The sequence below is a fragment of the Buteo buteo genome, chromosome 25 (assembly GCF_964188355.1).
Source record: "Buteo buteo chromosome 25, bButBut1.hap1.1, whole genome shotgun sequence".
Lineage (NCBI taxonomy): Eukaryota > Metazoa > Chordata > Aves > Accipitriformes > Accipitridae > Buteo > Buteo buteo.
In genome coordinates this window covers 16,909,931-16,928,251 of record NC_134195.1, presented here as the reverse complement: position 1 = coordinate 16,928,251, position 18,321 = coordinate 16,909,931, and the positions used below count along the sequence as shown (strand labels likewise).

General features: G+C 37.4%; 1 protein-coding gene across 1 annotated transcript in view; it reads left to right on the top strand.

Moving 5' to 3' along the window:
- Nucleotides 1-17,203, top strand: part of ANOS1 (anosmin 1) — a 145,522-nt gene extending 128,319 nt beyond the window's left edge. The window contains exons 10-14 of the mRNA XM_075057381.1: nucleotides 4,181-4,275; nucleotides 6,454-6,625; nucleotides 7,777-7,997; nucleotides 10,724-10,865; nucleotides 11,546-17,203. Coding sequence (XP_074913482.1) covers nucleotides 4,181-4,275; nucleotides 6,454-6,625; nucleotides 7,777-7,997; nucleotides 10,724-10,865; nucleotides 11,546-11,604 — 689 coding nt within the window. The 3' untranslated portion in view covers nucleotides 11,605-17,203. The remainder of the gene's footprint in view (nucleotides 1-4,180; nucleotides 4,276-6,453; nucleotides 6,626-7,776; nucleotides 7,998-10,723; nucleotides 10,866-11,545) is intronic.
- Nucleotides 17,204-18,321: the final 1,118 nt, after the last annotated feature.

The window sequence follows — 18,321 nt, the reverse complement described above, 5'->3', positions numbered from 1 at the left end:
CTGAAATATATTTATTTATTTTAAGAAGAAGGGTTTAGGTTGGGGAGGGGCTAGAAAGAAGATAAATCTTGCGAAGAACATCTTCATAAACACGATCGATAGAGAAATAGCTTTGTGGAGATACTCATGTGGAGTTAAAGGCTTTTGGGGTGAAACATAGGAGGGAGGGAATCAAAACAGACAACTTTTCAACATGTTTTAGAGCATCCCTGATCAATACATTTCTAGTTAGAGATTTAAGAGTTCTGTCCAACAAAGTTGGCTGCATACCCTTGTTCAGTAAAACAGCTAAGCATATGTGGAATTTTAAGAACATGCTCATGTGATGTCTCTGTAGGAATGTTTACTTAAGGCTAGGAACTCATTTTATACTTCAGAAAATTTACTTTAAAAATCATAGCCAAAACGATTACCATTAGCTATTAGTTTATTTGGGAGGATTAGTTTTGTGCAACTGTCTGAAACATCAAGAAATCTTTAGCTTGAGCAGCTGAAGGTCATATCCATGACAGTAACTTTACAGGGATTTTTAAAGTAATTTTTCTGGTTTGCTTTTTATTTTTTTTATTTTTAAGGAAGCTTGAGAATAAAAGTAATTGTTTGAATAAGCTGTCTGCTCTAACAGTCCTTTAAGGAGTTCTTACTTAAATGATTATTATGTTGACTAATTTCACAAGCTTAGAGCTGCTGGAATGAGTGCTGGTACTTAGTATGTCCTTCAAGATCAGTGTTTCTATACAAATATTTTGAGTTCTGGGAAAGATGAATGCTTGCTGTTTGTGCAAGCATCAGTCTTTTTAGTATTAAATGGTAGACTTGCTAACCATGAGAACAATGAAGTTATAAAGCTTTAAAAAGACTTATAATTAAAAGTACAGAATCAAGAAAACTCCAAACTGTTAAGAAGGAGATTGACTATATACAAAAAATGTGACATTTGAAATATTGAGGAACCAGACTGAAGGCAGTTTCTTTTCAGCGTTGTGTACCTGTTCTAGAAGGGATAGAAGGGCTTTCTGATAAAACTGGCCAAAATCAGTCCCATTAGATACCGAATATTCTGTTAATATTAACTACTCAAATGACTTTTCAGAAAAAGATGTGGCTGTGGGTTACAGTGTATTAACTCCAGCTGGGCTTAATTCAGACCCATTAGCTTTGGTGGTGGTGGCTGACGTTCAGCTTGCCTGCAGCTTGGATCGCTTGTCCAGTACCTACCACTGAGTTTGTAATAGGCAGCTGAAAACAAAAATCTAAATAAAATTATAGTAGTAATCTCTCTGGGAGAGTGTATATGGCTGAAAGGAAGGCTGGGAGAAGCTTTTCTTTTGCATGTGCTGTAAACACAAAACAAATGCATATTTTTATCTTTTTTTTTTTTTTTTGAAGTCTCTTATGTAGCTTTTTAGATCATTCCATATGTCTTGTCTCCTTTTGCTTTTAAAAAATTTAAAGATGATTTCTAAACCAGTCTTTTTATTTAATATGCACATTCCATGCATGCGCATACACTTTGAGTTTTTCATGCTTCTAGCTTTATTTAATCACAAAATGTCCCACCTTTCCCTATTTTTGAAAAAGTTTGTCTCAAGTAGGAGCTACTTCCCTATTATATTTCAGTTTTGCAACCCAAATTACTCAGGCTTCAGACCCTAACAGATAGATTTTTTAAAAGGAGAAAATTGGTTTTATTGTTGTCAATTGTTTTTACATTCTTCTTTTTAACAAAAGCCCATTAACATGCTTATGTTCAAGTCTTTTAGATAACAGCAATCACAAAGATGGAGATGAGAATTGAAGAAGTTTTAGTTTTGAAAAAGAAAAGTTTAGGGAAGTCAGAAAGGCCTGTTCTAATGACAAGTTTTGGATAAACTTAGCTGGTGCTGTCATGGTGCATTCCAGTTGATAGCAGTTTGATGTACTTGTATACACATATGCAAAAACCTTTTTGAAATAACTTTAATTACAAACTCACTGAAAAGAAAGAAACATATAGGTTGCTATCAGAATACCAGATGTGAGCACTATCAAATACAAGATTGATTTGTTCATTTTGTTTAAACAAAAAAAAAAAGTAAGATTATGTTTATTAAAAACCTTCACCCTACATTTACAGTCCAAGTTGATAGGAAGTGAAATAACAATTTTTTTTAACCCCTTTCTGATTTTCTAGCTCAAATAGAGAGGTTATCAGAAACCACAGCTGTTTAGGAATGGGATACTAAGGGTTTACTAATGCAGGAGAGGAGAATTAGGAAGGAAGAAGAGAACTGCCTGAGAGCAGAAGCTCACGTAAGGAATGGAGGTGGAGCTGCAAGAAAATCCAGAATTCTATTGTGCCAGGAGCTGGAAATACTAAATAGCTTGCGTTACAACCTATTTAGTTACATTTCTGAACAGAGGCTTAGTAAACCTCTACAGTGATATATCTGGATGCTGAGCTGTTGTAAGTTCTTGATGCTTGGGGTTTATCTCTCCCCAGCTGCACCATGTAGTGATAGTCCATGACCTACCTGCAGTATGTGTCTTACCCAGTTCTTGATGGCTCGATAATGGCAAGGCTTAATTGGCTTGGATAATCTCTACCAAAGAGAGAGTGAGTTATTTATGGATTGCAAGCGAAAGTTATTACAAATGAAACTAGCCCATTTGTAGGTTTACAAAGAGCAGTCCACCTTACGTGCAGATAGTTTAAAATAATAAGCTGTGATTATCAGTTAGTATACAATCAATAACAGATTCACTGTGGTTATTTGGCACAGAGTATACATCATTCATATAGCATGACTAATATAGCAGCACAAAATTTTCAGTCCCAAGAAGCTGGGTGTTTTGTTTGTCCCAAGAGAGGGGCGCAAGCAGGTGATAGGCAATAATTGAGTGAAGTGGCAGAGATGAAAACCTACTTACAAATGCACGGTGAGTTTGTGTCTTCATCCAATAGGCACATCAAGTGGGAAAGCTCAGCAACTAAGAGGCAAGTGAAAGCACATCCATTTCTTTCTTTATTTTTAAATGAGAGGGAGCAATCAATCACAAGTCAGCAAGTTATTTCTTTACAGATTTCTTTTTGAAAAAAATGCTGGGTTTCCAAAGAAATCACACGAGTTAGCATACACGTTGTCATAAAGATAGCTGCTGCAAAAATCTATTTCAGGGAGCTTCTAATCAGTCTTTTTACCAGAATACCATTTGAGCTAGTTTCAGACACTACTTATTTTCTCTTTACTTTACAATCCTTCCCTTCTGCGTCCAAATTGCTCATTGCAGTCTAATGCCAGATCAGCCCTTAAGGCGTCAGAGATATTTGTTTTCCCTCCCGAAACCCACAGTCAGGCACTTGGCATTAGTGGCTATGTCATACCAAGCTAATTAATAACAACAGACATATTTTGCATCCCCTGTATAAGTATAGAGGAGAACTAAATCCAGGAAAATGACAGGATGTATTTGTACTACCTGATGAGATTTTCTTCTTTTGTCTAATTCTTTATTGCCCTTTATTTTGCTTCCTTATGTAATCAGTATTTAGACAAGAAGCTAGAAGAGCTGGAAATTGGTTGAAAGCTTATACTATTGATACTGCGGCAAGTTTTGTCACTGATTTAAATGGGAGCAAAGTCAAGCCTTCAGTATTACTCCTAACAGTCAAGACTAGAATTTTATTTGGACAGATACTGAACAGGTCTTATGATATATTCTGAAAGGAGAAAGCTCAGGGATTTACAGACATTTTCACATATCTTCAGACACAGATTTGTCAAGCAGTGGCAGGCAGCAGTATTGTAATGCTCTGACAATATAAACAGTCACAGGCAGTTGACACAGTCATTCCCATTATTTGCAAGATGTTTAGAAGTAGCAGCATTGAGATTTTTTTTTTTAACGCTCAATTTAAATGCTTGATTTTTTTTTAAATGTCAGCAGGATATACTTACATAGTCGAAAATGCCAATTCACTATTTTAAAATTTATCTCCATTAGGTGATATAAGGTTTAAATTACGTATGTGTATAATATTTTCTGCATTCTCTTAAAGGATGCTTAGGAACAAGTGAGGAGCTACCAACTCTACAATACTTAAAATTCCTTCTATTCTTATCCAGAGAAGCCAGAAAAGTTGCAATGGTGAAAGGATAATTATAATATATGTCTTTTCCTCTCTTTTTATCTCAATTAGATATCAGCATGAATCAATTCCAAGTCCACTGGTTACTGGAGTCCTGTGCACACAATGACACCAAAGGACTTGGGAAAGTAACAGAGCTGGCTCATGTAAGTCTCCATTCAGCCTTCTGCTTGACTCTGAATAGCTTCGAAACAGCAAGAGAAAGGATGGTTCTGTAATATAACACAGTATCTTTACACCATGTTTCGCAGATAAGTAAGAGTGTTTCTTTTTTATGTTACTCTTCAGCAAAAGAAAAATAATGCATCTGGACTGGTTTGGGTTTTGGTTATTTTCTTTTTTAGAATCCACACTAGAATAAAATCTTTGGGTTTTTTTGGTGGTCTTATTCAGAAAACAAGAGCAGGCAAACAAACTTCTTAGCTAAGTACTTAGATATTTCTACAGCATACAGAACACAGAGCTTTATCTATAATTAGTACTGTAGGATTCTAGTACAGTGCAAATACTGAACAGTAATAACAGTAATTAATAAACTAGGTTTTCTTTGAGACATGCAGGTGGGTTTCACAACCTGAGGAGAATAATAGAATAAGAGAAAAAGGCCATAGGTGAAAAATACTAGACATTAAATCTGGAAGTCAGACAGGTATCAGGTAAGGAGAAAAGCTCTATGTAACTACACGTCAGCCCAAATATATACTGCAGTGGCAGTTCTTCGTGCTCAATTTGTTGGCAATCTAGTGTCATCTGTCTCTGTGACACATTATTTGAACAACATAGTAATGTGATTGGTGCATCACAGTTGATTTAGTGGGTTATGGAGAATGGAAGAAGTCACAATTCACCTTTCCTTCTTACCCTGACCTATACTACCGGATCATTTCAGTGGAGTTAACGACATGTAAAAGTAGAGTAAATCAAAAGACATCATTTCTCCCACAGGAGGCTGTTGGCTTGTAAGATTTACTGCTTCCTGGGGTCAGCAAAGCAAATATTAGAGGTGGATTAAAAAAATGATTGTGACATTGTGTTATGATCAGTCCCAATATTTCAAGTTATGCCCACTGAAGCTAGGAGAAAGTTAACATTTAAGAAGTTTATTTCCACTAGAGGTCAGGAAAGACTCTTTGTACATCTGCCCAAATGCATTGTGGGATTGGTTCATTTATTTCCTCTCAATCATCTTATGGTAATTGGTCCAATCTACTTCGGGAAGCTTTCTTTTGAGACAGAAAATAATTACAAGCAAACAGAAGAAGGTGGATGCTATGAAAGGTTTGGTGCTGGATATGATAGATCAAGGTAGATAAAGGCCTTACGTTTCCAGCGTTGAGCATTTAGGCTCTGCCACAAAAAATAAAAATAGTCCTGTCACAACTTTAAGGAGGTGTCAAGCCTGTTAGAGCACTCTTCTGGCAGGTGGAAGGCAGGGACTCAAGTCCCTTCTCAGCCCAATGTCTATGTCCTGTCCAAAATGACCTTCCAAGTGAAGGTTAGACTAATCCAATTTTGGATTAGAAAAAAGAGGGAGTTATGCAGAAGAACGCTGAAAATCAGTGATTCTGAAGGAAAGTAAAGATATAAAGGGCAGTGAAAGACTTTTGACCTTAGTCAGTAAGGTATTATTGGACAACTTCCCGGAAAAAGAAAACCCAAACATTTTTTTCTCATATATGATTTGGGCTAAAGCTTTCAGGCTGTGATTTTCAAAAGTACTGTAGACAACAGTAAGAATTTAGCAGGACACTTACACTTTGTGTAAAGTTTTCTTCTCCAGTCATTGGCTTTAAACAGAGACTTGTGCTTTGTAGTTCAGCCGTGGAGCTTTTCGTCCTGATAAGAAGGTAGAAGTAGTTAATGTACTAAAGCGGAAAAAAATGGATCCATAATGCCATGCTGGACTTTTTAAAAGTTAAATGTAGATGAAGCCTGTCATTTACAGCAGCTTAGCTCAGCTTTCATACATTTATTTAATTCAATTAACATTTACATCCTCACATTGCTACCCCCACTGCCATCATGTCAGAGATACTGTTCGAAATGTTAGAAGCCAGTTGCTTTGATGCAGCGTGGCGAAGGAACTGTGTAGAATTGAAGGACATATCCAAATACCATGCTAATATATTTTGCTACTGAAAATAATCATGACATAGGCAATGTTTGCTTTGTTCTCTGAGTAAAAGCCATGTTGGCATGTGTTAAGCATATCAGGAAAATACTTTATTGTAGAAAATTTTTCATCTTCTGCCAACCTTATTTTTCAATTTTTTTTTCTAGAGGTCTATTTGCAGCATGTGATCTTTCTGTTTTTCTTGTTATAGGAAAACTACATGATTCTGAAGGACCTGTCGTTTTCATGCAAATATAAAGTAACTGTTTTGCCTGCAAAATCTAAAGGTCGTTTTAAGGCTGAGAGTATTTTCTTTGTTACTCCACCTTGCTCTGCATTTAAAGAAAAAAACCACAAGCACATTAATTGTCCTGCTGAAGGAGGTAAGGCATGATCTGGAGAACTAGTAAAATAGTTTCAAATGCATTTATAATCACCAGAAAAAAAAAGTCTTTAAAAGCAATTTTAAAATGGGAAATGAAAGATTCAGAACAAATAAAAATATGACTAATGTTTATGTGAAAAATGAACTAAAATACAGAGCAATATAGATTTTGGCTAGTATATTACTAGTCAATTAGGTAATAATTTTAGTGGGCTGTTTATAAACATGATGACATTTGTTACTACGGAGTTTTTATTTTTGTAAGAAGGAGCAGTTTCCCAGTTATATTTATTATAATGATGGATGATAACTGTAAACATAATTATGCTGGCATGACCCATCTTTTGAATGTTTTGCTAGTGATGCAAGCTGCTTTTTCAGTTTGAAGTTGTTTAGGTTAATTCTGCTCTCAAATCATAAAGGCACTCGTACCTTTTACAGCGTTGCCACAATGGTAGGTATAGCTAGAGGGTTGTGGAAATTGCAGAATTATGGAGATACTGGTTGGAAAGGACCTCTGGGGTCAGCTAGTCCAGCCGCCCGCTCGAAACAGGTTAACCATGGCTTTGCACCCCAAGGGTACTTCCATCCTCTGAGGATCACCTCACCATTTTTTGGTGCCATTTCCTCACTACCCTTCCTGACAGTTTCCAGCATTACAGTTTTCCTTGGGCAACTGCAACTCAGGCATATGTTTCCCCTAATAAGAGTGTCCCTGTTAACTTGTAGTACAATTTTAGAGCAAGAATTTTGCTTTTTGCCTGAATCGTGGAGTTCTGCGCTATCCTGTGTGTTTTCTTGTGGTGCTGAAACTGAAAATCAGAGCTTGGGTATTCTGAAATACAGAGGAGCAGGAGGATGGCTGCCTGTGAACGAGGCACTTATACCTTTACATGTCATAGGCTTTCCTTTCTGTCACCTGCAGCTGACAACATTTGATCTGAAGTTTGAATTTGGCCCAAAATGCCAATGGAATATATCAAAGATAGGATTTAGTTAACACTGAAAATGCGATGCCAGAAAGCTAGCGGGATCGTGGGTAACACTGGAAAGAGAGCTCTGTCTGACCGTGATTTGTGGAATTAAATGAACATTATTGACCATGATCTCTGATAGTTTAGCTTATCTTTTTGCTTTCCAAATTTATAGTGCCGGTTCTACCCAAAGTGTTGGCCAAACCCGAGAATCTCTCTGCGTCTTTCATTGTTCAGGAAGGTAACATCACTGGTCATTTTTCCTGGAAGATATCTAAGGCAGACCTTCACCAGCCCATGACAGGGTTTCAAGTCACTTGGGCAGAAGTAACCACAGAAAGCCGGCAGAACAGCTTACCCAACAGCATCATTTCACAGTCGCAGATACTGCCAGCAGTAAGTTGGTTGTTACTTTCCGTTGCTAGCGGCTTCGTAAGTGTGTGCGTACATGGCCTATTTTTAAAGTTTACTGGCGATGCAGGTGTCGCACATCGCGTTCTCTGGCTCTGCAGGCAAGTTGGAGCAGGAACTGCTTAATTTTTCCTCCTTGCTGGAGCTACAAAGCACAGCTACTCTTCCTGATGACACATCAAACATTTTAATGAGCACAATTGTCAAATTAACAACCATTGTCTGAGAAATGCCTGAAGGGAGGAAAAGATCATCTGTGTGGCAACAGATAGTTTTTATTTTCTTTTGATGATCAGGCTGTTCAACTTGGCAGTTACTACGGTTTTACTAATTATTTGGTGTCCAAGTTGATGGATTTAAGAGAATTTCTCTTCCTTTGAGTCATTCATTGCTCTAAGAAAAATAAAAGTCACTTCCCCCTCTGCTAATACGCACCATTGTCCGATGGACAAACAATTTAAAGGAGAACTTGATTTCACTGTTTATTGAAAGGATGAGAACTGACAATTTGAGTTCTTCCTCCTATTTAATTTAAAACGGCCTTTGCTGTTTCAGTTCCTCCTCCAGCAGAGGCAGGTGAAGAGCGCTTCATTCAGGCTCTGCTGCCAGATCCACCAGCGTCAACAAAAAGGCTGAAGCAGCTGGACGTGGTCCAGTCTGCTGACAACACTGGGAGTCTTTCCATTCACTTAGGGAAATGGATCAAGGCAATTGTGTCTAGAGCAGAACGGGCTGAAAATCTTTTCACGTTTGTTTCATCAAAGAATGCGTAAAATGTTTTGTTGGACACATCTTACATTCAGCACATTTTCCACAAATCCAAGACAAGGTTCTCACCATTCTGTCCGAATTCCTAGCAGACTGCCCTAGGGCCAGGGCACCCATGTTTCCAAGCCTGTTGTTCTGGGGGAGAGCAACAGAATTGGCCGCAGATGCTCTAAAACTATGGGGCAAGCTACCCCGCAGTGTGCGGAGTTGTTCTGTTACAGCTTAGTGCAGGCTCGGTGCGATCCGCAAGGATTCACTCAAAGCTCGACTGACAGTCCAGAGCAGAAGCACAGCGCAGATACCGCCTTGGTCTCTTCAGCAAGGGTTTCCTTGAAGGGGTTACTCAGTCACAGAACTTTGGCTCCAAGCAGCCACTTTAGCACAATAATAAGCAGAGTTACAAACCATGAGATGTTGATTTCCACTTTGGTTTTTGTCTTTTTTTTTTTAGGAGCAGGTGCATGTTTTCTTCAGAATTTCTATTCCTTTTTCTTAAGCTTTTGGTCCAGATAGGTCTGAAATATATGTAATTTAATTTTATTTTAATAAAGTAATTATTTAATTCTTTAATTTTTTATCTTTTTTTTCCCCTGGTTTCACTACCATAGAGCCTGGAGATTCCTTTTATTTAATTATCTGTCACTATGTGTATCTATTTATGGCAACCGGTTACCTTGCAGAAAACTCTGATTTGAGTTGAAACAGTATCTCGCACCTCTCAGAAACCACCAGAATGTAGGATATTTTACAGTGAGGATCATTCACTCATTCTTGTTGGTAGCCTCTGAGTGATAAAAATTTAATATTTACACAACCAGGGCTGAAACGCATAGGTCCCAACTGCAAGAGGAGTGCCTGAATGAGCAGAGTGTGTGAGTGTGATGCACGCACTCCTCTCTCCTACCCATTCAGTATTTTATAAGAGGTGGAACAGCTTCAGCAAGGTCTATTAAGAGCAGCCCCATCTCAGACTATGTGCCAACTTGGCAGTGAAACTATACGTTCCCCCCCACCTTTTCTCTCTCTCCTTTCCCCTTTACTGTCTGCTCTGACAGTAACAGCAAATTATCGGTTATTCCCACAGCTTGCTTAGGTCTCCCTGCATTGCCAGGAATTTGCAGTGCCAGCCAAAAGAGCTTGCCCTCCAAATTTCTGGCCAGCCCAGCCTGGCTGGTGGCAGGAGCAGAGCGTGCCCGCACTGTCCGGTGTCACTGCCCTGCTGGCCGCTTCATGAGACTGGGTCTTTTCAGTTCAGAATGGGATGAATCAGGACTTTTGATTCCTTGATACGCTTTAGTCTTTAGCCAGATGTATTCCCATTTGGGAGCACTTATAAACTTACTCTGAAATTATTTTGCACAGGTGTAAGTGACCACAAAAGGTACGGAACAGTGAAAAGTGAGTGCGTCATGCCAGAAATGGGATTAAAAATAGAAGACAAATTCTTAGAGTGTAATTGGGACAAATCTACTGAAATCAGTGTAGCCACACTTACTTTCACTAGCTGCAGCAGGGGCCTCAGGCCTGCCATTAATTAATTTACCAATTAGTAGAATTCACAGGCAGATGCAAAATAAAAACAAGTTTATATAATGAACAAGTTTGTTAAAAAGAATGATTCGGAAGTTACTTTTTTTGTTGTTTTAGTGATGAGCACATCATCCATTTTACAGAACACTAAGGAACAATTTGGACCTGTTACACATGAAACCATAACATTATGGTAAAAGAGTCTGCTCAAAGGGGATGGCAAGCAAAGCATTCGAAACAAACCCTCTCAACAAAGTGATGCATATGTTAAATCCTTTTAACAGAATTCTAAGAAAATAATTTCTGGGTGCTGAGAGTGCCAGAACTTGTTTAAACCAATGATTTGTGTGAGTAGAGCAACCGTGTTTTATTTTTAGATGCTCTGAGAATTAATGCGATTTATTTATTTTTAGGATCATTATGTACTTACCGTGCCCAATCTGAGGCCATCAATGCTGTACCGCTTGGAAGTTCAAGTGCTGACGACTGGCGGGGAAGGGCCAGCTACAATAAAATCGTTCCGAACACCCGACCTTCCTCTATTTTCACCCCACAGTAAGTACTACACCGTTTTGACATGTGGTTACGTGTTAGAAAACTTCAGTCCTCCACATATAAACAATTTGCTCGAGACTTTATTGGTTCCAGTAGCATTCCATAAACTTAAGATGTGTGAAAATATTGCCTTCCCCCCGCCACCCCATCACTGTCCATCAGCAATGATGGAAGCAAATGCAGTCTTTCTCTCATTTCGTTTCTGTGGTCTGACGTTGGCCATTCATCCCACCACAGCTCTTTGGCTTATGCCTATAGCACTTGGGATTCAAATTTGGTCTGTCCTCCAGGTGCTACCTAGGCCTGGGATTCCTTGGCTTTCCAGATTAGATTTTTCTGGGTGCATTCAGCCCAGCACAGCGAGAGCCTGATCGTATTTCTAAAGCAGTGCAAACCTCTTGATGGCCGTTTCCAGCATTTTATGTGTTTCTGAAAAGTACAGCTCAGTGTCGCGAAGCCCAGTAAAAAATATAATGAATTAGTCCAAGATTCATCTGCTTGAATCTTTTTCTCCATTCACAGTCCCACGAAAGTTGTCTGGACTGAACATGCACATACTTGTCAGCACAGGCGGTTCACTTATAAGCTGAAGGCCTCACGAAGCCTTTTTAGCATGGATAAAGGTTGGTATTACGTATTCAGGGTTTGATATATGCATATTTTCCTATTTTTTTGTTTAGGACCTCATCTGAAGCAACATCATCCACATCACTACAAGCCACCCCCAGAGAAATATTAGACTGTTTGAGATGATTATACAAATAACTGAGAGAAAAACTGAGCTCCCAAATAAAGGCTGGAAAAAGGCACATCTGCAGGAGCAATGAACCCAGTTTTCCAGTGGAAGTTACCATCCTGTACGATCTGTACCTACTTCGCTGTAGCTTAGCCATGAAGAATTGTGTTTGCACCAAGACCAGGATGAAACATAGAGCACGTATCATTTCACTACCACCACTATTCAACAAACTGAAGATCGCATCCAACTCGACACCTGTGAGAAAATCAGAAGTGTGTTCATTATAATGCTTTTGTATTTCTATGTTTAAAGTAGATTGAAACGGTGCGGTGTATGCAGTTTTTCTCTTAGTGACTTCAATGTTAATATTTGCAAGGTTGTCCTGTGATGTATACATACTTTTGAACACTGGAGACCATGTTCTCATCAGCGTGTTTAAATGATATATTTTACTTAAAGCTCTGCCTGTCACCAGTTTAAGGCCTAGTGTATTTTGCTATTAAAGAAGATCTCCATATGTCTGAAATAAGGACGTATGTAAAATAAATACCGGTAGCAGAAACCCTACAATAGTCAGTTTTTAATAATTGCAGTATCACCACAGAGGAGGAGGGTGATATCTTTGTATCACCCATCTGTTCTGAAGTGGTAACGTTTTAGCATGTAGATCTTCTATTAATGTAGTTAATAGCTAAAAAATATACAGGGTAGATGTACCATTGTAAAGAAACAAAAGGCAATTAATAGAATTGTTGAAAATTAACGGCAGTTAATACAATTACTTGACAAGTCGTGGAAGAATGACTTTTAAAATCCCACTTATAATTTTTTGGTATATTATATTTCAAGGAATAATAAGATCTTGAAAAGAAACACCATTTTTCGAGTTAAAAATCTGAATAGTTAACATTAACATTTTAGAAACTGAAATTCTGAGGCACATTTATTATTCAAGTAGCCTTAGAGCTACTTTTTGGCTTTGTATTTTGATGCACATATTTCTTTTCCCCGTGGATCTTTTGAACAGAAGGATGGATATATTGGCTCTATTCTGCTGTTCTGCTTACAGAAAGAATTATGTGACAATATTCTGGCATCTGGAAAACATTGGCTTATAGTTTATTTGAATGCATTTTTCAAATTTAGACAGAAGGGTGCCCTTTTTAACCATAAGGGAATTCATATTGCCTTATTGTGCAATATAAACTGTCTAGAATAATTTGCCACACAGAGAGACATACCTCGATAGTAAACAGAAAATGCTTGGATTTATTATCGAGAGGGTGGAAAATATCTGCCAATAAACGTCCATACAAATACTCATAATCAGCTTCTAACGTTCAAGATGTTCAAAGTGCTCCTGCGTTCTTTGGCACCATTTCTGTTTCTCCCTAAATCATCATATGAGGCTAACGTACCTCAAACACTCCGGAGTCAACCCTGACAAGGTGGCCGCTTTTCCTACCAGCAGATGCTACAGCCTCACCTGTACTTCGTATTTGCCCGAGATATTCAGTGAGAGCAGCTCAGACATTAAGTGGTAAATCTATTTTCCTGCTCTTGATGACAAACTGCTTTGTGGAAAAGCAAATATGAAGAAAAGAAATACATACCTGAAACAGAGGATCAGAGTTATGTTTGTCATAGTAGAGCATTCAGAAAATATTCAAATACAGTTTGTCTATACTGAATTTTATAGCCTTTTTTTTTCGTGTGGGTTGATACCACAGGGGGTGAAGGAAACAGGTAATTTCTGATTACTTGCTTATTCCAGTTTTTCTACATTTCTACCTTTGGTTTTAAAGGGCTGGTTTTTTCCATTCTCTTTCTACTTTGCATGTTGTCTTTTTTGATATGCACTCAGTGACCAAGAACTTTTCCAGACATTTTCTATTGCTCTGTGGTTTGGGCCTTTAACAGTAGTTTTAAAAATATTAAAGGCTATGGTGCTTTTAATTCCTTCCTCTACCCTTCTGTCATCTCCCCTTTTCCAAAGTACATCAGCAAATAAAGGGATGAACTCTTCTTCGTAAAATAGTATGAAGGTTTATGTTCAATTTTGACAGAAGGCCAGAGTCTCGGAGGTTTTTGTCAGGATGGAAATGTTCCGTGTGTACAATTCTCTACAAAGAAAACACAGTTTGAATCAGACCGGTGTGCAGCACTGCTTCGACATTTAGAATGCGCAGGGTGTAGGCAGGGATGGAAGGGATTTCCGTGGTGTTTGCTGAGAGCAGGAGTCGGTGGGATCAGGGCAAGTAATTACCTCAGGCTTCTCTGAAAAACTCTGTCCAAACCTTTCAATCACAGTCTATTCTAGTTATGCTGGAGCAAATCTGGAGTGACTTGCGTAATGTTAATGAAATTACGTTTTGTTCATAGTGACATGGGAAAGCATAGAGCATGGATGTCGGTCTTTATTATAAGGATGCGAAATCTGGCTTGGAGATAAACTGGAAGTTAGCAGCCCTGAGTGATCATACCCTTAGTCTTGGTTGCTGAGGGGAAGCCTCATTCTTCTGAAATGAATCAAAAAGGTTCCTGTTTGCTGATGCCAGTCTCTTTGAAGCATTCAACTTTTAAAAGTTACAATGTACTTTTGAAGAACATGGAGGGGTTTTCTCTTTTCAAGCAGATTCTGGAAAATAAAAAAAAAAGTTGATAAAGTAGAATTGTATTGAAGAAGTGTATTATATAGAGCCCACTAAGATGTAAGTTATTTTCTTCCTTCTACAAATCAGCTTATCATCTCACCTTTCAAGTCACCCTCCAGATCAAAAATGAAAAATACAAGGTCAACAAAGTTCACACATGGATGTTAAATTCCCAATTATGAGTGATTTCCTGATTATTCTTTGAATTTAGCAGTACAGATTTGAAGTTGTTAGTGCCTAATTCGTAAAGACTTGTTTGCTGAATTGTACAGGGTATTGTCCTAATTTACTAGCCTAAATCACATTAAACATTTAATTCAGCAATACAGTTGTAGTTCACCACTTGATTTACTAGTTAAAGATTTATTTTCTCTAATGAAGTTGTGTAATACAGAGCTAATATAGATATTGGGATGTTTTTAGATACTCTGCACCTTTACACTAATGTATTATTTGCTATGTACGATTCTGATGGATTTATCAGCTGACTTCAGGATGCATTTTGTTTATCTTTATTTCTTAAAGGAGAATTATAAGATTATGCCATTTTTGCTAACTGCTTTGAGAAGTGGATTTTTTTGCTGTTCATTGGTCATTTTTGTTTCAAAAGAGAATGGTTTGTTCTTATTATATGTATCTTTTTGACCATTTTTGAGTTGTTTATAGAGCAGGAGGAATTCAAATAAGACAGAGCTTGTGCTGTATCATCTGTCTGTATCATCTTGAATATTCGTTAGGACTGTAGCACATAGACAATAAATAAGAGGTTTAACCTCTGAAATGCTGAACATCCTCAACTTAGTGGCTTCAGAAAGAGCTGAGGACATGGTGTGGCAATGCTAACATTGACATTAATGTTTGGCATGGTCACACACAAAGTCAAAGAGATACTCATTGCTAATGTGAATGGGAATTTTACCATTGGCATTAGCAGAACTGTATAGAAAACTTAATACTGAGTCAACTTATTCCACACTACTTTCATCTCCACGCTCCCAACTGGAGTCAGGGAGAGTTTCGGATTAGCAGGCCCTGATTCAGGAAGGTATGCAGAAAAGGAAACTTCCATTTGCACAGAAGAAGTCAGTGGGATGGAAATAAACCTTTGCAGTTAAGAATGAGCTTTAGTAATGCCTCGAGTAAAGCATGGATGTCAAACTTTGCTTGAATACTGTCTTAAATCAGGGCCTTATAGAACCAAGTGTGGGACCCAGACAGTTCTAAATTCTGTGTACAACACCATAAAAAATTTTATTTTTGTCTTGTGTATATGTAAATGTAGTTGTGATATTGACTTATTTATTAATTCATTTTCTTATACTATGTGCCAAGTATATTCCTACCCTTTTGATCAGTACCTGTGAACATCAGTTACTAAAAATAATGTTATGCAAACTTGTGCATTGTAACCAGGAATATGATGCTAATAAGCTGTTGCATGTAGTGTTAAATAATTAAGAAAACCCTTTATTTAAAAAATGTAAATGAATACCTGCAGATGTTGATGATTATATATGGTTTTGCATGCCAAAACTCATTGTTCAGTTGTGGGCATGAAATGTAACGACTGTATTACCTCTACTGAATATATTAGTAAGGTACAATTTACAAAGTAATTAACAGAGCTCTATATATAAAATTTTTCCTTTTGCTTAATTATATTGTAGTAAAGGTAACAGAACTGCTTCTCTGTTACCCAAATTGGCTGTAGAAATTATGTTCCTATAACACTCATTTAAAGTCAATATTTATTTATGTATGTAATACAGAAAGATTGGTCTTATGTGTTTGTCCTGTTATTTAGAGAAAAAAATACACTTCTTGTAAAAACAATTTGTAAAAAAATGTAAATGTAAATACGAGTCTGATTTCTTTTACTCACTATTTTCATGTTTAGAATTTGTACATACTGTTTAGGTAATAAACTATCCTTCATCAAAGTCTTGCTACATTATCTCCTCCATACAGAATTTATAGTTTTGTTTTTCTTAAGTTGAAGACATAGAGTTATCTAAGAAAAATCAGTGTCACACCAAGTACCTTTGCTACACCTAAATTTCATTGTGTATCAAGTCATACCATTTTATCCTACATTTACTACAGCATTTTGTTTTGTTTAGAAAGTGATCAAAATAATCTGAAAATAAATTTAGATATCATTTGAGTCTTTTACTTTCAAAAGCAATCCTTGAAGTAAAAAATCACTCAAGAACTTGCCATCTCTTTCTTTGTTTTAATGGGATAGTTCACAGTGAAGATTAGTTCACCCTTTGTAATACTAACTTAAAATAATTAAACTGTTGCTGGATCGATGTCAGTGGCCTGATCCTGCAAGTCAAGATATTAATGACTGAAACTCGTGGTGAAATCTATGTATACACCAGATTTGGAGTATTTTCTATTTTAAAGGGCAGTATCCCATGATTTAAATTCTATATTTTTAATAAATATAAATTTCCGTCTTAGAACAATCATTTAACTGTTTCAAATTATCATAGATGTGCTGTCATTCTCAGATACAATATCTTTAGTTCAGGGATGTGCCTTTAACTTACTCTTGACTTACCTAATAAACATATAGATTTTGTTAACTTGAACGTAAACTCCAAAATTTCCTGGTATTGCTTTCTCATTAGAGTAACTGCTTAAATTTGGGGGTTTGGTTTTCCTTTTCCATAAATGGATAATATTTAGAAAAACCCATATAGTTAAATTTCTTTGCAAGTTGGACTATTTCAATGCTATTTGCCATTATGGTTCAGTAAACCCAGACAAGAATGATATATCACCGTGGATAGGTAAATTGTTATAATAAATAGTTGAAGTGTTCTATACACTGTAATTCAAAAGAGCCATTCATTTTTTCTTTCCATAACTCAAAATAAATGTTTTCTTCAACACTGAATTAAAAGAGGCAATGACCAGATGATGTGAATCAGGTGAAATAAAGCAAATTTGCTATATATTGATCATTTTGGTTTGGGGTTTTGTGGCTTGTGCTTCTGTACAACTTGGCTTTTGTGCATCTAAAACCGGAATGCACTCAAAAGATTCCACTTCATAAGAAATGTAATACAATGAAAACTTTTTACAGTACAAAAAAACCCCCGTCTATACTTCTGTTTTCTTACTACGGGCGTTGCAGTGTCATTGTCTGGATATATGCCAGCCGCCTGGAGGAAAGCCTTGGGCCAAAACACCCCCCGTTCGCCCTTCGGTGGCAACGCAGCACCTGTACGGGTAAAGAAATCACGGGGGACACCACTGAGAACGTGAGCTTTGAAATAGAGCCCGTGGGCAGGACCCCTGCGGATTCGGAGGGGCTGCGGTTCAGCAGAAGCGAATTGCTGCGTCCCCCTTGGATTATACTGAAATAGCCTCTCTGCTTCCACTCAAGGTGCTGGCAGGAGCAGAGATGAATATTTAATCCGTGCCTTGCTATAAGCATTTACTGAGAGTGCCGTCTGGCACAGGAACTAAAGAATTGATGAATGCTTTCTGTACCCAGTCCCTCACCTGTGACGGGGATTTATTCACGTTACTTAATAATAAACTGTTTCTTGTCAATGGAAGATCACCTTTGGAAATAGTGGGCTGTCACTTTTCAAGACTTGGGCAAATACACGACACACAAATATCCCTTTATCTTTGTGTGCAAATATATTTGTGCACCAAATTGCTTGTCTTTTTCACAAGCTGCCCAATAATATATACCTGTAATAGGTTCAAAATTGTCAACGTTTAAAAGTAACTCCGGGTTTGCTGATTAGTACTGATTAGCCAACGTATTTTTCATATTTTTATAATTTTATTTAGAAAATGTTGCCTGATTTAAATGGTTCAGACTGCATTGTTATTAGTAGATGCAAAGTGATAGGCTGTAATTTCCACGCTGTCATTTCTATGTAGAAGTGAAAGGTAGAGGAGGCAGATTGGGGACAGAAGAGCATAGGTGGCATGAAAAGAAGCTAATCATCTGATGTATTTGTTTCTTTGCAAACATCTAATTTGCAGTATTAGTAGTTATCTGCAAACATTCAAAATAATATTTTAAATTTCTTTT